The sequence below is a fragment of the Arvicanthis niloticus genome, chromosome 4 (genome assembly GCF_011762505.2).
Source record: "Arvicanthis niloticus isolate mArvNil1 chromosome 4, mArvNil1.pat.X, whole genome shotgun sequence".
NCBI classification, from domain to species: domain Eukaryota; kingdom Metazoa; phylum Chordata; class Mammalia; order Rodentia; family Muridae; genus Arvicanthis; species Arvicanthis niloticus.
Window position 1 is genome coordinate 80,090,093 of NC_047661.1, and position 21,876 is coordinate 80,111,968.

Sequence of the window (21,876 nt, forward strand, 5' to 3'; positions counted from 1 at the left end):
GTGTATGAGGACATTTGTTTTGCTTTTGACATTGAGAAAGGAACCATTCCAGTAACAGGATAGGGTCTCCCAAGCCAGGCTCTGCCTGCATCAGTGTTTGGACTGAAGGGAATGGAATAGCTGGCCATTTTGACAGCTGAGCATTAAACCATAGTACGTGAGTGGCCAGGATACACACTTCATCTGGATAACTACTATGAGGGGTTGTTAAATGGGACACAGAAATACAGGGCACAAAGCAAAGCTAAGAGGAGTGTCAGTCTGGGGGAGCGGGGCTGCAGGAGCCTGCTGAGCTGGAACAATGTGGGAGGAGTTGTTGGTACGTGCTCCCACCCAGATCTGCAGTGTGGTTTTCATGGTGCAGGGGCTGGTGGCTTCCAGAGTTGGACTCTGAACTGCAGCATGAGTCAGAAAAACCACCTGTTCCAGTCTCAATCTGGTCACCGAACTTGGGTGTGTGTTTCCTCATCTGCAGAAAGGGATAGTTTCTAACTTTTCTTTCCTGAAAGGAGACCTCTAAAGGTCGTGGGAACTCAACAGAGGGCCAAGAGGACCCTGAGTAACAGAAAGCCCTTACCTTTCTGCATGCTGGGAAACTCATCGTGGATCCGCTGCTTGCTCTTAGTTGTCAACTTGACCACACCTGGGACTAAGAAAACCTAAGCAGCTGGGTGACTCATGAGGGATTGTTATCATAATGAAATCATGTGAAACAGGAATACCCATTTTTAATCTAGATCTTTTGAGGTGGGCCACAACTTCTGGTGGCATGTCCTTCAAAGGGCATGGTGGAAGGAAGTCTGGTGTTGCTGTCAATTTTGTTCCTTCCCTGGTATCAGAGCCTACTTCTTTGGGATTCTATCATATACTGTAGAACATCTGAGACATCCAGCCTTGTGCACTGAACGACTACCAGATTCTTAGATCTGTTTGTAGACAGCCACTGTTGGACTAGCTGAACCTCAACCTGTAAGTCACTCTAATAAATTACACACTTACACACACACACACACACACACACACACACACACACACACACACACAGACACACACACAGTCATTCTATAAATTCTGTTCCTCTAGAGAACCCCAATGGACTCTACAAAATGCAGCTATTTCATTGTAGGCCAAAGTCTACAATGTTGTCTCTCTCTTGCTGTGTGTGTATGTGTGTGTGTGTGTGTGTGTGTGTGTGTGTGTGTGTATACAAGTGGAGGCAAGAACAACCTCTACTGTTGTCCACCTTTTTTTTTTTTTTTTTTTGAGACATCTCTCTCCCTGGATAGGAACCAGCTCTTCTCTGTCCCTACTACTTCCTTAGTACTGTGCTACTACGCCCTGCCCAGCCTTTATAGATACACATATACATGTATACACACATATGTATACATAAATAATTTAGATTTGTTTTATGTTTATGAATATTTACCCTGCATGTCTGTATGTGTACTACATGCATACTTCGTGTCCAAAGAGGTCTGAAGAAGGCATCAGATCCCCTACAACTGGGGTTACAGATGGTTATAAGCCATGATGGAGATACTCGGACTGGAACTGGGGTCCTTTGCAAGAGCAACCAGAGCTTTAAAGGACCACTGAGCTATTTCTCCAACTCTCCTACCTTCCCCTCATGAACACCCCATGGTTAAGGCAATTGTGTTCAGGCTCCTGTCCTTGTGAGGCAAGGACTTTACTGACTGGATTACCTCTCTAGCCCGACAATGTTTTTAGGTTTGAAAGGATCAGAAGGTGTTGCCATTTCAACTGGAATCAGCCACACCCCCTCTTACTGGTGAGCGGAGGCCCATGGAAGCCAATATCAACTTCCTCACACAACTCTGATTTAAATTAAACTTCCTTTAATAAAATAAAAACAAAAACAAATGGTGCATTGCATATTTGTGGCCACAGTATAAAACAACACAATTAGTTTGTATAACCTTGGATAGGGACAAAAATACACAAGACCTTCTCTTTGTCTACGGAAAATTCTGCAGATCCTTGTGTTACACACTAGAAAACAAACCCAACCTTGTTCTCCCAGTGATCTGCACAATTGTGTGTCACCGAGAATCTGGTCACACAGTGGAAGAGAACTTACCTAAACCTCAATTCCTTTCTTCCTCTGTTGTCATCAGTGAAGCTAAAAAAGAAAAAAAAAAATTCCCCCCAAAAGTAGCAAGTTGTGTAGTATTGCTTATTGTTTCCTGCTCCCAAGGCGCAGTCTTTGGCTCATGGATGCCGTAACAAAATCATGGCTGCAGGCGGTCTGCAAAGCAGGAGGCAAAAGCCACCAGAGAAACAGACAGAGGTCTGGGCAGGAGGGAGCCATGTGGCTGGGACGGGGAAGACACATATATCCACATATCGGGACATTTCTAAATGAGGATTGAATCCAGCTGGTGAGTCAGGGTGCCAGCATATCCCATGCATGAAAAATCTGAAAAGTTGTTAAAAAGCCAGAGTTTGCAGTTTTCTTATTTTTTAAAAAAGTGAGTCGTGTGTGTAAACATCATAAAGTAAACAATTTAAAGTAATTTCGAGGCTTCGATCTGAATGTAGCTTAGGTTCTTTCAGCGGAAGATTTTTGTAATTAGGAAAAATACCCAACCTTCTATAAAGTTTCTCTTTAAGAAGTGCAATTTCATGTGCCAAGGCCTGGTTCGGCCTTTCCCTCCCTCAGACCAGTGGGGCAGGGTGGGAGCCTCAGGAAGAGTGCTTCATGGGGAACACTATTTGGTAATCAAGAGTGTTTGACCACACTTAAAAAGACACACACCCCAGAATGTTAATATTCCCAAAAGGAACTAGGTCCTGGGGTTTCTGGCCCCTCTCCCAGCCCTAAGCAACACAGAGGTTTGGGCATGGCCTCCACAACTCAGGTTCAAATCTCAACATCAGACGAAAGGGAAAGGTAGGCCCGGTCACTCATCTCTCACCATCAAGTACCTGCTTGACCACTGTGGCTTTATACACATCCAGGGCTCAGCTCACCCAAGGCTCTCTTGTCCTAAGGAGGGCTGCACTGCAAAGACCCTGAATGTTCCTCAGGACTGGCATGGGCCTGAAGGCTGTTCCTAAAATCTGGCTCTATTCCCTAATTCCTGTCTGTACCATCACCTGTGCCTCACGTCTGAGCCAGCAATAAGAAAGCGACATGTAGAACAGCCGTGTCTGCCAAAGCCTTCCCCCTTACTTTGGCCTCTCTTGCTTCTGTGGAGTACACCTGCTGTCCCTCTTCTTGCTACCGACTCTAACCCTGGGCTCTACCTGGGTTAGAGCCACCAGCTCAAAATCTCATCACATGAGCAGTCCCCAAGGTGGGCCCGAAACAAGCAGAGGAAATTGGGTGGCAAATACAAAAGCCACCATGGGCCACATGGAGAGAAGGTGAGGAGCGGGGCTCAGAGCATCCTGGCCCATGGTGACTAGAGCTGCACGTGAATGGCCATCTTTTCGTATTATTTTATTGCTTTAAGAGAAAGGAATCTTCCCCTGCCCCCTTTGGAAGACAACAGTGTCAAATCCTTCAAAGACAGAGGGCAGGGTGAGGGTACCAAGCGGGTGGTGAGCCTCAGTACCCAGGGGAGCCTCATGAAAGGCTATGCTGGGGGAGAGACTGTGTGGCCGAGGCTCTGGTGGAGTAGGCATTGGTGACCTGGAATGTATGCCTGCCTGCTGTCCTGTTCCTGCTGGGCCCAGCCAGGCAGAGACAGCTGCTCTCAACCCTCTTTTACAGGCCATTCACGTAACACTAAATTGCTGGGTTCCCTTCGTGTTTCTAATAGGAAAGCAAAGGTCCACAAAGTATACCCCTCTTCACTACCCCCTGCGGGGATCTTCAAGGACTGAAAAGGTCACGGAGAATACACGATTGCTCTAGGCAATTTCTGATTCCTTGAAGTCAGTCAGTTTTGCAGGCAGCAATCTGCCTTCCTGTAAAGGAGCATTTGTGGTTCCCATGCCAGTCCTGTGGCCCCAGGGACAGGGCACCTGGCTCAGCGGCACAACTCACCCTGGCATTCCTGGAGCACAGTGGCCTCAGAACTACCAGAGGGAGTAAGTAAGCGAGCATCTGTTCCTTTCCTTCCCCCAGTGTCCTCTTACTCACAGACCTTCTGCCCTGGACAGAGGTGGTGGTGGTGATTTTTCTTCATACTCATTCTTAAGGCTAAGGTGGCAAGATAAGGTGCTTGGTGGAAAGCCAAGTTCTAGACTCCAGGGCTGCCATATCCTCACTCTCACAGAAACAAACCCGAAAACGGAAGAGGGCAGAGAAGGGGAAACAAAAGGCTTAGGGTCAAGAAGTTATAGAGTTTAGGTTCCAATATAGTTTAAACTCCTGACAACGGGGTGGGGGATGGGCAGGGTAGTAGAAGCCACAGCTTGCCTTGGCACAGGTCTATATCAGCTCTGGGCCAGGGAGGAGGGCAGCAGGTAGCAGCTCTCTGGATGCTAGCTGCTTGTGGATGCTGGCTTTCGGGTGGGCAGGTACCCTCTTACCCACGATGACCAACTCTGAATGCCTTCGCCCTTCCTCACCTCGATCCCTCAAATCAAAAGTGATTAACACACACGAATCAGAGGGTCGATAAGCCGCTAGGATAAAACTAATTAGACGGGGGTTAACCATTAAAAAGCTGCAGCTGGGGGAAACACACACTCGATTGTTACATATCAGAAAGTGCCGTGGGAAGAAGAGCCGTGTGCTGGTAAACATGTCCGCGCTCAGAACTTGACATGCAGAAAAGAGAGAGCGCCTGAGTCCCACCTGAGATTAGAGAGGACTGGTTTTAGTGTAACACACTTGGTCGTAAAATATCAGAGTCCTCTTCTCACCCCCACCACTCCTACAATGTTCCTCTGTCCTTCCATCTCCAACTGCTTAATCCATCTCCATGGACATGAGCCTGCGGCGCTCCCGACGCGTCTCCCGCACCTCCTTCTTACAGCACCAATGGGAACTGCAGTACCCGATGAGGCAGGACAGGAGCCCGATGACTGTGGACAGGCCCACGCCAATCAGCAGCGGGTACTTGAAGGCATTCAGCACTGTTCAGAAGACAGAAAGTGGAAGCGGTTAGTGCAGGGCTGGAGGGTAGAGGGCACTGGCTCACTCCCTAGTCCCACTTCACCCCCATCTCCTACAGCAGATATCTGCAGAGATCAGAGCTCATAAATCCCATACCCTGCACCTGGCATGTGATTCAGACAGGAGTAGCTCAGCTCTGTTGAAGAAATGAACAAATGTCCCCCACTCAGTTCTGTGGAGCTGGGCACGTGGGGGGTGACGGGGGTAGCACGCATTAAAGAGATTTTACTTGATGCCTTTGAATGTCAACTTCTTTTTAGGGTTTTGGCAGGAGATTGATTTTTAAAAGTCAGTATAAGGGCACCGCACATTGAACGGCAGATGCATCCTTTAGAAAAAAAAGACTGAATAAATCAATTTCTATGCATCAAATAACTGAAGTGTACTAAGGGCGCTATTTTAAGAAACACTATAGTAAATTATCGAGCAAAGTGAATAATCACTCCCCGACTTGTTTGGTGAATCTGGGTTCTCATATGGAGTCACTTCAAGGAGAGTTTAAGATGCAAATGTGGTAGAGATTTGACAGAACTTTAGATCCCACCCCAGGAGTGCCATCTTCCCTCCCCCAGGGCTCTGGGTAGGTGCCTGCCTGCCTCTGGCCAGGTCTTTAATGTTTGGAATGATCTAATTTTCATAACAGACCCATGGGAGACTACTGCTACATGTTTTCAGGAGACAGATTCTGTCCTCCAAGCAGGGCACGGCTGCTGCATCTCCAAGCCATTCAGACTGGCTGTGCTCACCTGGACGAGAGCCTTCCAAGAGCACATTCACTACATTTCCTTTAGGGGAGGTGGAGAAGTGGTTCAGGAGGCCTCTTCCCTCTACTCTGATATATAAGTGGTTAGTAATCACTGGTATATATGGCGGGGGGTGGGGTGGGTGTCGAGTCTTCTTCTCACTGCCTGTATTCTACCCATGCGCCTCTCTGATATATAAGTGGTTAGTAATCACTGGTGTATATGGTGGGGGGTGGGGGGAGAGGGTCGAGTCTTCTTCTCACTGCCTGTATTCTACCCATGCGCCTCTCTGATATTCTGATATATAAGTGGTTAGTAATCACTGGTGTATATGGCCGGGGGGGGGGGGTGTCGAGTCTTCTTCTCACTGCCTGTATTCTACCCATGCGCCTGTAACACTGGCTCAACAAGCTGGACTCGGGTGAAATTGTTTCTCTGGTCAGTCACTGTCCTCTTCATCTGGGGTGACTTTAAGTAGACTCCTCAGAAAAAGTCACCCAACAGAAAAACTAAGTGAGGAGGAGCTGGAGTTGAAAGGTCCTTCTCCTCAGACTGATTGACCTCTAGGGAAACACACTCTTGGTTAATGCTTCTCCTAACCCTTAGGCATATGGAATTCATTCTCTCCATGGAGTTGTTCGGAGTAGAGTAACACTCTGAAGCTTTCACAAGGCAAACACTTTTCTTGAGAATAAAGGGACAAATGCCCAGCTTAGGGAGGGTTAGTGGGTTGGAGTGGGGTGGAGGGGGACAGAGGTCTGACTGGTTAGGTTGGTCTGGGTGGGGTAGGTTTGGTATGGGTCAGTAGCAATACTCTTCTCTTGTAGGGTTCCAAGAGGTCCCCGCTCTGCTACAGGCTCGATTAAGGCAAGCCTTAGGCCAGGCAGTGGATTTGAGGCAAGCCTAGGACTTATGAGACCTCATCTAAAAACAATGAAACAGTAGGTGGGTAAGAACTGTCAGTCTTTAATCTATAGTCTCATGTGGAGACCTCTCTGCCCTCAGATAAAAGCCATGCCAACCTTAGGATATGAAGAAGTGGGTTTCTACAGAATCAAAGAGGAGCCAAGGCTAAAGGTCCTTCCCTAGTGGTGTCACCAGGCCAGGACTGCAAAGCTAGCAAACTTGAAAAACCACTTTGGCCCCAAGTCAGGCCCTAGAGAAAAAACAAGCTGGACCAAACTATTGAAGCCTGGATTCTATGTGCTTCAGCACCACATGGGAAGATACTTAGATACCCAGAGCAGGAACTCACCATCCATCTTCACAGTTATAAAGATGGGCCTGGAGTGGATCTCGGCTTCCCTCTGCCAGGAACCTGTTGGTGACCTCACCCAGGGAGTCACAGAACAGTAGTAGTTGCCAAAGTCCTGGTCCTCAGAGCCATGCACTTGCAGCAAGAATTCCAGCACGCTCACTCGCTCCAGGCTGACAGTACTCTTCCAGTCCCTCTGGCCTGTACTCACGACTCCCTTCCGGTCCAAGGAGGATAGGAGGATGGGAGCCTTGTCCAAGCCAAAAGAGTGTACTGCAAACCAGGACACATCGAAGGCCATGTCGTCTGTGGATTACCAAGCCAAAGTGCTGAGGTCAGAGTGTGAGCAGAACTGATTGATGTACACACTCCTGTGTGTAACCCTTACTCCTAGCCAGGTCTATATGAACCTCCAGGCAGCCTGTGATGATACACTGTCACAGCCTCCCCTGTGGCAAGGCCACACAGCCACAGATAGTAGTATGTCCAGCCTGACCACCCACCCTAAGGAACCACAGGAAGAGGATCTAGGGCCAAACAGCCCTGTGTGTGAAGCCTGGGCGTGGTGTGCAGGGTCCCTGGGCATTTCAAGCTGAAGAACCAGAGACCACACATTCATAAATTATACCAGATTTAAAGTTGTAGACAGTTTGGATTTTATTGTTTACTGTGGTTTGTGCTGTTTTATTTTTTCTTCCCCCTTGCAGAAGTATTTAAGTTCAAAACAAGAGGGGAAAAAAAATCAAGCTGGGAAAATTGAACACAGTTAACAGTCCCAGAGAGTAAAGCTAGTGGATCATGAAGTACTCTGTGAAACTGAGGTTCTAACTGCCTCAAATAAATTAAGATGGGCAGAAGAGAAAGAGAACGGTACAGGATTAATTTACACAATGTGGAAACTGAGGCCACATGCTAAACCCAGACCCTCCATCCCCACCCTGACTGCACCAACCCAAACCAGCTGCTGAGCTTCAGGATTCAGCCAGGAGGCGTGTGGGAACTGTGGATCAGAAACACAGTTGCTTCTTAAACCTGCTTGACAAAATTCCTTTGTCTAAGGAAAAAAAAACAAAACCCTGAGGACTGAGCCCAGGGCTGTGCTGGGCAAGTGCTCTATTGGTAAGCTATAGCCCCGGCCTGGGACTTTTTATATGTCGGTTTTTGCTGGACAACAAAAAATAATACCCATTCATTCAGTGAAAGTACATTAATAACTTCAGAAACACATTCTAAGGCAAACAGATGTCATCCAGACACACGTAAGAGAGAAGGGAGTTCAACTCAAAGTGTATATTTCCAAACAGGTCCAAGTGATAACTCCTCTACTAAGGCAGATCATCTCTCTCCTCCACCCACTCCTGGTGGCACACCTCAGCATAAACAGTTCTCAGCATGTAAGTCTCTGAGACCAGCTTGGTTTGAATGGAGAAAGTGTTGTGGACTGCTTAAATTCCCCTCTGCACCAGAGCAGTGTGGGCTCCGCTACCCAGGGAAACTCTGCTGTCACGTGGGAGTCTAGAGTGGCTACCAAAGACAAGACATAGAGGTGTCCCCATTACATCATTCTCCACCGTGCATCATAGGATGCTAACTAGGGTGGCTAGCCTGAGCCAGAATCCCAGTACCTACTGGCCATGTGACCTAAACAAGCCATGTTAGTTTATTGCACAATGCAATTAACAGGGTTCTAGAGAGACAGCTCAGTGGTTAAGAGCTGTTCTTGCAGAGAACCTGGGTTCAGTTCTTAGCACCTATGTCAGATAGCTCACAACCGCTTTTAACTCTAACTCCAAGGGATCTGACATCCTCTTCTAGTCTCCACAGACAGACAGACAGACACACGCACACATACTCACTGTGCACAGACACAAACACACATACACTTTAAGAACATTTGATAAAATAATCCAACTAACTGCATGGGTGAATACTGCCAAGAACCATGCCTGGACCATGTGTTTCTGTGTGTGGCCCCTGGAAGCAAGGCCCTGGAAACAGACAGGCAGATTTTGCTCTGTGTGAAGGGGCAGTGCTAATAACCAGAGATGGTGGACCCTGGAGGCCTCACCAGCATCTGGGAGTAAACTACTGGATAGCCATTACCATTGGGGTGGATGCCTGGCTCTTCTGTTGAAAGGTTCATGTGCCTACAAGCTCAGGATCTACGTTTTCTACGAAGGACCCAGTGGGAACTAGTGATAATAAAAGTGACTGTCCTCATCTCCACACATGGCTGGACAGGTAGACGCTGCTAGAAAAAAGGGCATAGTGCTTGTTGTCAAGGATGTGGGTCCCTCCTGTGGACATCTGCTGTGCTGAGCCACCCATCTCACTGCATACACTGGCTAGGGACTAGATGCTGATGTCCTCCAACTGTACCACCTCCAGAACACGGAAGTCACCTCACCTGAGAGGGAGGCCTCACAGAGGCTACAGAATACCCTTAACTCTCAGCCACCCTGCCTCTGGGCAATGGCTAAGCAGCAAGGACAGGAAAGCCCAGCTCCTTAGCTACCCTCAGCTCCAAGTACCATGAGCACGGTGACTGAGCCAGCCCTTTGCACCTCCACAGCTCTGGAGACCCCCCCTTCCCGCTGATGACTCGCACTGCCTCCGCTCTGTGGAGCCTGACCACGGTGCCACCCACACTTGGCCGCTCCCACCCTGCTGTGACATAACAGTGCCTTGGCTCTCAGCCCACTTATGCAACTTTCCCACCGAGAATTCCTTCTCTGAGCCGTAGGATGAATGAAAAGAGAAAAAAAGAAAGAAAAGAATTACAATTTGTGTTTAATTACTCAGAATCTTCCACCCACACAGAGCAAGAGTGCAAAGTTCTGGAAAATTGTGATTTGCAAGATACCAGCTACCTATAGCTTTTGCAATTACATCGGAGAAAAGAGGTTTACATGAAAGGCACAACTGGCGACCTATTAATTTGCTGAGAAAGAGCATTTGGAGGGTTTATGTCTGTGTATATCATGAATGAGCTTTAAAACAGCATTGCTCTATGCAAACTTTAAGAAGTTTTTGCTTGCCTTTCCCTGGCAGTCTTTCCTACCCTTACCTTCATTTCCACGTTCAAAGGTACCTTTGTGTCTCGGTGCTTCCTATGGTGCAGCAGTGGCTGCTCTCTTCAGAGCCCGACTTCTCATGCTTTACAGAAGTCCTAAGGAGCCAGGCATCCACCCCAATGGTAATGGCTATCCAGTAGTTTACTCCCAGATGCTGGTGAGGCCTGCAGGGTCCACCATCTCTGGTTATTAGCACTGCCCCTTCACACAGAGCAAAACCTGCCTGCCTATTTCGGGGGCCATGCTTCCAGAGCTCCACACACAGAATCACACGAGAACTCACAGAATCTGGCTAGCTTTGTGCATGACTTTGCTAGGAATGGGGTGGGGTTGGGCAGTGTCAGGGTCACAGTGGGTGGAAGGGAGAACGGCAGGCCTCAGCAAGCAAGACTCTTCACAGAATCTTTGGGGAAAGGCAAAGGTGCGTATAGTCCTGCCCAGCAACAGGGACAACACCCTAAGGCCTTTAGGGCTCCTTTAAGACCAGAAGAACCAATAAGAGAGGGATGGCATCTGGTTGCTGAAGGCACCAAGCAGAGAATGCATGAGGGATGGGCCCAGGATTGAGGCATCTGTTGGCAAGGTTGATCTGTTCTATAAATAGAAGATTTGTAGAACTGGGGACATGGCTTGGGACAGGCCTAGCATGTGTAAGGTTCTATCTTCAGTACAACAGGGAGATGGCTTTATGAAGATATCCTACAAGTTAGAAATGACGTCACCACGGGTGCAAGCTCTCAGGGCAGACCCTGAGCATGTTCATTGCTCTAGTCCCAGCATCTCCAGCTGTTCTTGGGTGCTGTAGGAGCTGAGAAAGAAGGAATGAATGACATGTAGCAGGAAGAAGAATCTGGGTTTCTAACCAGGCCACAACAAGCCAAGAAGAGATACTGACTGTCCTGAAAAGTGTTTTAGGTCTCACAGCAGATACACAGCTTCACGGAGCCACGCCAGTGATGAGTCAGGAAACATGGAGTGCTGGCTAGTTTTCTGTCAACTTGACCTAAGCTACAGTTATCTGAAAGGAGGGAATCTCAATTGAGAACATGCCTCCAGAAGACCAGGCTATAAGGCATCTCCTTAATTAGGGACTGATGGGAGAGGGCCTGCTGTTGCCATTCCTGTATTATAGGACAAACCATGGGGAACGAGCCAGTAAGCAGCACTCCTCCATGACCTCTGCCTCAGCTCTGTATCCAAGTTCCTGCCCTGTTTTGAGTTCCTGTCCTGACTTCCTTCAGTGATGAGTTACAATGTAGATGTGAAGCTGAACAATCCCTTTCTTTCCTCGACTTGCTTTTGTGTCATGGTAATTCACTGCAGCAACAGAAACCCTGACTACGACAAGTGGAGATCAACAGACAGTCCAAACCCTAGTTCCTACCTCTGAGTGACAGTGACAGATGTCGGGAGAAACATTTATAACATGCAACAGGAGGGGAGGAAGAATGGAGGGAGGTACCTGGGTCCAGCACTGCTCCTTCCACAGTGATGATACAGAACAGTTTGATGAGATCTCCCCGGGTGACGGATGGTGTGTCTGAATGCACAGAGGCATTAAATACAGGACCTGAAAGACAGTAATATGTAAGCTGCATCATTTTCTTTCACACAAGTTTCAACTTCATTCCTAAAGCTCCAAAAGCATCTAAATGTTGTTCTCTTTTCTGGGAATTGGTCTAGAAAAACCACAAAACAGGCCTTCTAAGATCTCCTTTCTCTATGCAGAGACAGTCACATCAGGGACATACATCTACCTGAATTCAGTCTTGACTAAATCTGAACAGAACTTTCTCTGCTCGACAACCACAGCTTTGCTTGATGGATATGCTCACTTTGCCTCTGAGCTGGTAAGCTTGGGCTGGTTTCTCATTCAGTACAGTTCAAACTACCCAGGGTGGTGTACAGACCAGAGGGTCAGGAGCTGAGTCACATGTGCTTTTGGTCACAGTTGGGTGAGTGGCCTTGGCATGTCCTGCAATACTGATGCGGACAGAACCCTGACCATAGTGTTAAAGGACTGAAACTTAGTGAGGAGAAAAATCCACCAACACTGGAAATAAAGTATGGTGGGGCACTGAGAAAATGCCAGGATTTCAGGGGGAAACTGAGGCAGCTTGGAGAGTCCTTTAAAAGACCATTCAGGTTGGGGAAGCTGAGCTAAATCTTACTTGAGGAATAGGGACAATACTGTTTTCTTGTTCAGATTACCAGAAAGGAAAAGTATCCCAAAGTGTGTTTAAAAGCATCCATAAAAAGCTACTCACCCTATTAGGAGAGTGTGTGAAAGGTCACAGCATCATAAGGCAATGGGCTGAAATGGCTTTGGCTCTATTCTCACTTCAATCTGATGACTGATAATAACTCATTAAATTGCTTTCCTAGCACTAAGGATATGAATGATTTGAACGGTAAAGAAGGCTGGTTATGGAGGTAGGGGTGTTAGGGAGACCTAGGGACTTAACTCCAGAACACAGCAGGATGGCAGTCTCAGGAACAGGGGAAGGAGGAGACAGAAGGCAAACACACCACCTCCTTAGATGCCTAAGCTCAGGCCCCAGCTCCCTTAGTATCTCATACTCTGGACCAGCTCTGCCCAAGACTGTGTGGAGAGACACAGGGCCAGCCTTACTGCTCTGAACCAGTCCTGTGGAAATGGCTGGCAATGCTGTTTCTGTTGGCTCAGGGTGGCAGTGGTCATGTTCAAGAAGGGGATTAAGATTTTCCCTTAGATTAGAGTCTTGGTAATAAACAACTCTGCTCAGGACTTTCTTTGAAAGTTTAAAAGCATTCGGGTCCCTTCTAAGATAACTCAAGTGAGCAAACACTGACATGCTGAACTGATTTATGTATTTTTCTTATTTAAGACACTGAAGAAAGACTTACCTAATTTGAACAAATGTCACTTTTCTTTATATTTCCAAAGAAAACCCCAAATGCCTTCTGGGTCACACAAGTCATAACTCCCAGTTCCCCACTGGTGGCTGCCGTGGGAACCAAGGCAGGGCTTGTGAGAGGGTCTGTGCTCTGCTCACAATGCAGACAGGGCTGGGGAAGAAGGCCTTCATTGTAGCAAACAATTCACAGTAGTGGATTTCCTTCTAATGAAATCAATAGCTCGACATTAATATGGTCATTATCCCAGAATAATGAGATATTTAGAAATATTTTCATTATGGTCTATTTCTGTGGCAATTCTGTTTGGTGAAGAAATTTGTCTAATTAACTTTGCAGACTGACTATGACTTGGAATATTCAGAGAACAGCCAGAGTCACTAGGAGTCTCTGGATTCCCAGTCTGCTGAGAGCATGAAGACCACTTAACTTTTAAGTACAAACATTGACACAACCATATTCCATACTCCATCCCCTTCTATAGCAGCATTTTCCTGTAAGCAAACTGCATCCCATCTGCATCTCCAGCCATAGGGTCATGGCTAAGTGATGCTGCTCTCTATACAGTCACTGGGCTGATGTCTACCTAGCATTTATTATAACAGGAAAAATGATTGTCTCACATTATAGGGGGAGGAAGTGGGTCATAAAATCACATGTCTAGCCATGATTTCAATGTCATGAAGATAACAGTGAAGGGAAGTTCTAGAAAGATGAACAAACTAGATTAGTGTTTCACAGGGCAAGGTGGGGGTGGGGTGTGATTGCTCTACTTTCTACTACTTGGCTCTATTTCAATTTCTTAATTGTTATTTTTATCTTAAGTGTATACCCATTTTGTCTGCATGTACATCTGAGCACTACATGTGTCTCGTTCCCATGGAGCCCAGAAAGGGCGTCAGACCCCATGAGACTGGAGTTATAAACAGCATGTGCTGCGGTGTGGGTACTAGGAATCGATGCCAGGTCCTCTGGAAGTATGCCCAGTGCTCTTAACCTCTGAGCCCTTTCCCTCTATTCACACATTTCTATATTAAAAAGAAAAAAAATTGCTATTCTGTTTAAAGGCTGAGTCTTACATCATCGTGTTTAAATCTCATGCTAGCCCTGGGTCAGTGAAAGCCTTGATCTAGTGGATCCCCTGGGAAACTCAGACCCCACTAACAAGAGGTCAAGGCTCGAGATTAGATGACAGCATGGTAGCAGGACTTCTTTGGCCTGGATCTTAAGGAGGACTACTGATGTACAGGAAGTAGAAGCTCTTGGGGTTTAAATCAGTTCTTTACTGGGAGACAATCTGGGGCTCTAGTGTTTGGCTGGTCAATCAGGTGGCAGCTTCTAATTAAGAAGGGACTATGACAATTCCACAGATGGTACAGGTTTTAGGCAATCCATTAAACCCAGAAGTAAAGAACTGCATGGTGGGACTCAAAGAATTAAGAAATAGACCCAATATCTATCCCTAAACCAGAAATACATACAAAGGATTTTATATCTCCCTTCTTCCACAAAACTGCAAGAAATATCAAACCAAATGTAAAATAAGGTGGAACTGACCATAGAGAGAGAAAGATGGATACATAAGAAAAAGGACAAAATCATGTGATCATCTCAATAAACACAGATGCAAGGGGAAAGAAATCATTTGGTAAATCAAGAAGTCCCCACACCTTTCCATGATAGAAACACCCAACAAGGGCCAAGTATGGCGGCACAGGCCTTTGATCCCAGCACTCCGAGACAGAGGCAGTGCATTCTGATTACCTATAAACAGATGTGAACGACTTAAGGATTTTCTTTTTTTTAAATATACTTTATTTATAATTATGTGTATGGGTATATGCACTGCAACTGCCCAGAAAACTGATTCCCCCGGGAATTAGATGGGGTTACAGATGGGTGTTGAGATTCTGAGAAGCACACTTGAATTCTCTGCAAAAGCAGTACGTGCTTTCAACCATCAAGTCATCTCTCTACCTCCAAAAGGTGAATAATCCAATTAAAGCATCTTGTTTTTGTTATATGGATTCAATTAATGACAGGATTTTTATAGATAAGTATAAATGTATGCATTCAAATCCCTAACTGGCATGCAAGGCAGATTAGTTAGGACTGTTGGTCTAATATTCACAGAGGAAAATTCTTCACATGGACTGTCTAAATGAGATTGGGAATCTAAAAGCATCTTCCCACCGGGCTGTGGTGGCGCACGCCTTTAATCCCAGCACTTGGGAGGCAGAGGCAGGTGGATTTCTGAGTTCGAGGCCAGCCTGGTCTACAGATTGAGTTCCAGGACAGCCCAGGCTATACAGAGAAACCCTGTCTCGAAAAACAAAAATAAATAAATAAATAAAAATAAAAATAAAATAAAAATAAATAAATAAAAATAAAAAGTAAAATAAAATAAAAATAAATAAATAAAAGCATCTTCCCACTGGAACGCATAGACAGGTGTACCAGAGCCTAGTAACACACATATACTGGGTGTGTCAGAGCCTAATGTCACACACAGACAGGTGTGTCAGATCCCAGTGACACACAGACAGGTGTGTCCAGGTGTCAGAGCCTAGTAACATACACAGGTGTATCAGGGCCTAGTGACACACATACACAGACACATGTGCCAGAGCCTAGTGACACACACAGACAGGTATGCCCTGATGTTTCAAAACCTAGTAGCATACAGATAGACAGGTATGTCTAGGTGTGTCAGAGCCTAGGGAGTCATCCATAAGAGTGAAATATTTCCACTTGAGAACATACACCTTATAGCTACACAGTCTATAATGTGGGCCTTTCTGCCTTATAATGTGATAATATTCTAGTTGCTAAAGATAAATTGATTTCTTAGTGAACATAGTGTGCCCCAGCCCGAGGGGCGGTGAACTAAGATACGCAAAGAACCATGGCTTGTCTATAGTCTGATCAAACCGCTATTTTAATTTTGTCACACAGGGATTATATGCACATAGAGGCAGGGTGTGGGGAAGGGGATGACGCAGGAGCGTAGGTGTTCTCAGGGGGAGTACTGATATCTTCCAGAGCAGAGTTTTGGCTGGGTGAAGAAGCAGGGCGGAACAGGTCACTATGACTCTGTCCATAAGATCTATGATTCATTTGTTCTTATCCAAGAAGGCACTTTCCACCAGGGCTATCTATCCACAAGGTCTATGACTACATGTTCTTATCTAGGCTGGTAGTTTTCCACCAAGGCTACCAGTCCACAAGGTCTATAGCTATCTGTTCTAGGGTCAGTGTTTTCCCACAGAGACCAAGACTTTGTGTTAGTAGGTATGTATGGCTGACTCAGGCCTATGGCTGACTTTGGCCTTCAGTGTAGAAGCAAGGTTGTTCCTAACAATAGTGAACAACAAAGATTAATATCATGAATAATGATTCTTATGAAACCAAACCAACAGATTCACCAATACCATAGCACCGCAGCAACTCTGGTGATGCCCGATTATAGGAAGTTCATGCAATCCAAAACTGAGGAGCGGAGTAAGGCTGAGAGCCATCCTACTGAATGCTACTGAGAGTGGGACTCAGCTACAGTCACACTTGCAGTCCTGGAGTAGAAAGCCAGGAAACCAGACCTGGCCCAGGCTCCAGCTCTGAACCAACCACTTTGACAAGCCATGTTCATTTCTCTCCGCTAAGTTCCTTCAAGTCTGAACTATGAGTTCCAGACTTAAAAAAAAAAAAAAATCCATTTACTAAATAAATAAATAAATAAAAACCAAAACCACAAAAACAACCAGACCAAAAAAATTGTACATTGAGTGTTCATGACAGAATCACAACAGTGGGGAACTGGACAGCCTGTCCATCAGCAGATGAAATGATACCAAGCGTGTCACGGGATAGCACTCAGTCATAAAATGCAACAGAAAGCATAGGGCAACATGGGTGATGTCTGTAAACACCATGCTCAGTTAAGCCAGACACCAAGGTGACATGCGTGTGATGTATACCGGGCAGAGAAATCCATATACAGAAAGCAGAGTGGATGCTGGGGTAGGAGGCTAGACACTGTTGGTTAAGGGGTCTGAGTTTGATTTTGGTGCTACAGAATTATTCTAAAATTGACTATTGGGGATCAATGATGGTACAATCCTAAGAATATATGAAAAGCCATAGAATTATGGACCTTAAATGGATAAACTACATGGTATAAGAATTATACTTCACAAACTCTTTGAAAAGGGAAGGACAGAAGCTTGGGAGACAACATGATATGTAAGAATGATTGCTGCCTAAAAATGAGTGCCTGGGTTCAAGTCCCTAGCACCCACATAAAAAGCTGAGTGGGGCCACACATGCCTATGACCCAGAGCTGTGTGTGGTGGCGGTGGTAGGGAGACAGACAAGGATCCCTGGGCATTCTGGCCATCAGCCTAGCTCCAGGCTCAGTGGGAAACTGTCTCAAGGGAGAGTGACAGAGCAAGACACCTGACATCACCTTCTGGCAAAAGCACACGTGTGCACATAAACCACATACATACACCATTCACACATACACAAAAATGAACAAATTATAAGGACCCTTGATTAAAGGTTTGTCTCAGATCAATCTATGACTTCACAGAGCTCTCTGCTCACCTGAGGTTTGGAAGTCAATCTCAATAGGATTGGAGAGACTGGTCGCTGCCTCTCGCCACAAGCTACCCCCAATAGGAGACCAGGCTGTCACCATGCAGCGGTACAGGCCTGCATCCGAGACCTGAGTCTGGTACATTCGGTATCGGAACTCATCCTCCTGAACCTTCTCTAACACGACGCCGTCCACCCGAGATGCATCGGTCCAGTTCTCCAGCTTCACCACGGAATCCTGGTCCAGGGAGATGATGTACTTGGTTTCATTGGGACTAGAGAGGTCCCCAACAGGCTTCTCAGCCGTGATGAGAACAGAGTATCGTGGTGACTTAATATTCTTGGAAGACACTTTGCAAGTCATCTCAAATGTATTCCCTGCGGCAAAGAAAGGCTTTGGCTGCCGCGCCTTCACCACGAGCACAGAGTCTGGAATAAAGAATCAGAAGTGGGCCATTTTCAACAGACGTGGTTAAAATGGATACACATCTAAAAATCAAAGCATCCAGGAAATAGGGATTTACTTGCAATCTGCCACTTGATAACATTAAGGAAAATGTGAAAACTCCAAAAGAAAATAACGCGCCTATGAACAGGCTGAAAACTGCCCCCGGGGAAGCAGCGGTCGGAAGGGATCTGAGGGGCAATGGACAGTTAAAGTGTGAACAGAAGGAATTTCAAACCCTCAGATGTGTCATTGAGAGAACTCAGAGCTAAGACAGTGCCTCTCAAGATCCAGAGAGCAGGGAAGATAGGCTAGGCTAGCCACACCACAGCCTTCTCTACTTAGTGCCAGGGTAGTAGATCTTCTTGAGCTAGCCTGTGTGGAAGCTTGGCTCTTCCCTGGCTAACCCTATATCAATTATAATAGATATGATTATAATATAGTAACTACATTTGCAGACATGGCCACCTCCAACTGGTTTACACTTTTAACTTCGGAGATGTGGCTTTCAGAATTTCGAGCCAATGTCTATGACTACACTACAAGTGGGTCTGCATGTTCTTTCAGTTTCTCTGTCACATACTAATCCCTAAGCATGTAAATATTCGCTTTCATCAATCACAAAGGCACAAAGTCAGGCATGTGTGGAAGGTACCCCATTCCTTAAGAAGAGCTTTTACTACAATAATTAACCCCAAAAATCTATTCAGTTATGAATTTTATGCTGTGATTTGGGGAGCATCTGTCCTGTCAAACCCCGCAGCACAAGTGTGATACGCCATCTTCAGAGACATGACGATTTCTGAGGTTCTACTGAGCCAACCACATTTGCTCTTGATTCTCCTGTGAGTTTGGTCATCCGCTCATGAATTAAACATTAATTACTAACAGTCTTCATATCATAGGCACTGGGAATAAAATAGTAAAGGTCCAGGAACCTTCACTTTATGTAACAGTGGAGGAAGACAAGTAGATAAAACACGTAGTGTGGTTAGACTGTAAACATGTAAGAACAACCGCAGAAGAAAAGCAGACAAAAAAGAGAAGGTGTGGGACTGTATAAGAGAAAGGGGACAGAGTTATAGACAGAGTGGCCCAGGATGGTCCTACCAAGACGCTAGCATTTAACTAAGCACCCAAGGGAGGTGGGGAAGCTTTCTAGGCAGAGGAGACAGCAAATGGTGAGCTACGGAGCTTGTCAGGTGGTGAGGGGGACAATGGGATGGTCAGAGGAGTTCTTCAGAGTGGGCAGAGGGGAGAGCTATGGGGGAGGATGACAGTCTATATAGGACACTCAAGGCCACTGAGAGGACTGTGGGTTTTGCTCCGAGATAGAGAATCTGTGAAGGCATAGAGGGGAAGAATTTCACCATCTGATTAGATGTTAAGGGTGTGGCTAAGGGTGGATGCAAGGAGACCAGACAGGAGGCAGGTGATGTAAATATAGGTGAGAGATTAACACTGGCTCCTAAGAGTGAAGCATGAGAGGCTGTCAGACTCTAAACTGGTCTCAAGAAGTTAGAATTGGGCATGGCGGTGTCTGTAGTCCCAGCACTTGGGAGGTAGCGGCAGGAGGATCAGAGCTCTAAGTCATCTCTGACAACACAGTGAATCTGAGGATGACAGGGCCACATGAGACCTTGCCTCTAAAAACAAAACAAGCCCTCAATAAATCAAACAATAAGCAAAAAGGGAAGTTAGGGGTCACAGTGCAGCTGGCTTGCATACAGTTCTGCTTCAATCCCTAGCAAGTTAAACAAAATAAAGCAAAACAAAACAAAAGAAAAAAAATGAGGAGTCAGAGGTAAAGGTTTAGGTCAGCAACAAGGTGGAAGAAGATGGGTGGTAGAGACCAGAGGCTCCATTTTGGATGGAAACTTAAGAGCTGCTTGCTAGGCAAGAAGGCAACATAGCAGTGAATCTGGAGCTCTAGAACATGTTGGGACACAGGCACAGTTGGGAGTCAGTCACTGGTGTGACTGACTCACTCAGATAATGCTGAGTGAGTCAAGCAGGAGTTCAGGGACTGTGTCCTCACGTGTCCCAAGTGGGAAATGGGGGAATGAGTAGGAAACAGTAACTAGGCTGAGGTGCAGCAGCCAGTGAGAAAGAAAACAGGTCTGGAAAAGGCATCCCATAAGCCGTAAGGGAAAAGCCAAAGCATTCCTACAAGGGAGAAACTGTCCTGGCCCAGGAAGGAAACTGACAAACAGGGTTCTGCAGTGTGTTGATCTCTGGCAATATTAATATGTGCATTATAAAGGGTTGGGGAGCAAGTACCACAGAGAAATGGAGGAGAAACAAAAGATATTAAATACAGTTAAATCAAATCCACTGCTATAAAAGGGCAGAGTAGTGGGCAGGGTTGTAAGAAACAGAATGATGAAGGAAGAAGATAGACCAAAAATAGTTTCTCTAACAGCAATGTTAACAGGCCGATGAAAAAGGACCAGAGAAGAGAGAATATTGAAGACAGAAGAAAGAGGGTCATGTGCCTGAGCTGTTAGAGGGGCTAACCTCTGCTAAGACATAGGGTGAGTAAGAGGCTCAATATTGAGCATAGCAGATGTAAGTTCTCCTTTGACTATCTTTTTATAGGGGATGGAGAAGCAGGGCCAGGAGCTGAAAGAGGCTGGGGGAGGAGGTTTTCAGAGAGAGCAGGTGGCATGCAATTATCACTTAGGAGAGTGGGGAAGTAAACACATGAAGGAAACCAGAATGACTCTCAATGTTGAGAGCCCACGTGACAGAAGGGATTGGAAATCTGAAGTGAGACCTTCACTGTTGGAAAGTTATTTCCTTCAACTACATCTAGCTCTGCATATATGCAGCCAAAACGACAGCAAAGTTGGCTTTGAATTGGGTTGTGTTTTAAGCAGAATATAAGGTAGGCCAAGCCAGGGAAGAGAGTTAAGAATGCAAAGAAGGGACATGATTGGTTGGAAACTTAGGCTAGATATCAGTAGGTAATCAAACAACTCTCCTTACCCTCAGCCCTGGATGTGTATCAGGAGGGGCGGCGTGCATGTTGGACTTCCTGGTAAGAGAGAGGTGAAGACCCAGAAAGAAGGAAGAACAATGGTAGAAGACAGAACCTATAGGGCTGAAGCACTAAAGGGAATGATCTGGGGAGACTGTGGGCTTAGAGAACTAGACTGTGACACTGGGCTATGGAGGGCTGGGTTCCAGTTTTCAGAAGTGAATGGGTCAGATGAACAAAATTGGGAGTGAAAGACCAAAAAGGACAGAGGATGTGTCTCAGAGACAAAAGCAGGGGGTGAGAATGAAGGCGTTGTCTATACCAGGGTCCTCCATGGTGGCCCCTCTAGAGGATACAATTCCAGTGTCTAGACTGCACACACCTCAGAACAACTTAAATGTAATTTCTACTGGGATCCTTTCTTTTTGAAAGCTCCCAGGAAGATTTCAACACAGCGAGCCAGACAGGAGTAATAATGGAGTGGCTATGAAACCAAGGCGAGCAGCTCCAGCAGATGAGCAGATCAAGGAGCCAATCACGATGAGTGACAAGGGAAAGAGGTGTGGCTCTGGGCAGGGAGGGGGTCTTTTGGGACTAGGGGGAGATGGTAGAAACTGCAGAAGAACAAATGGGGTAGGGTACCTGACTCCTTTATGCCCAGCTATTCAAGGAATGTGAGAGGAAAACACAGCCACTGAGGTGGGTTCTGGGACAACTGTCCTCAGAGAGAAGGCTGGCAACCGAAAGAAAGACAAAGGCACAATGGGGTTCAGGAAATACAAGGCTTTGCCAGTGAGTG

The 21,876-nt window shown here is 46.2% G+C and overlaps 1 protein-coding gene across 1 annotated transcript in view; it reads right to left on the reverse strand.

Moving 5' to 3' along the window:
- Positions 1–1,842: 1,842 nt before the first annotated feature.
- Ptgfrn (prostaglandin F2 receptor inhibitor) overlaps positions 1,843–21,876 on the reverse strand; it is a 70,107-nt gene continuing 50,073 nt past the window's right edge. The window contains exons 6-9 of the mRNA XM_034499983.2: positions 17,662–18,081; positions 11,627–11,734; positions 7,091–7,396; positions 1,843–5,052 (exon numbers count right to left, since the gene is read on the reverse strand). Of these exons, the coding sequence (XP_034355874.1) occupies positions 4,886–5,052; positions 7,091–7,396; positions 11,627–11,734; positions 17,662–18,081 (1,001 nt within the window). The 3' untranslated portion in view covers positions 1,843–4,885. The remainder of the gene's footprint in view (positions 5,053–7,090; positions 7,397–11,626; positions 11,735–17,661; positions 18,082–21,876) is intronic.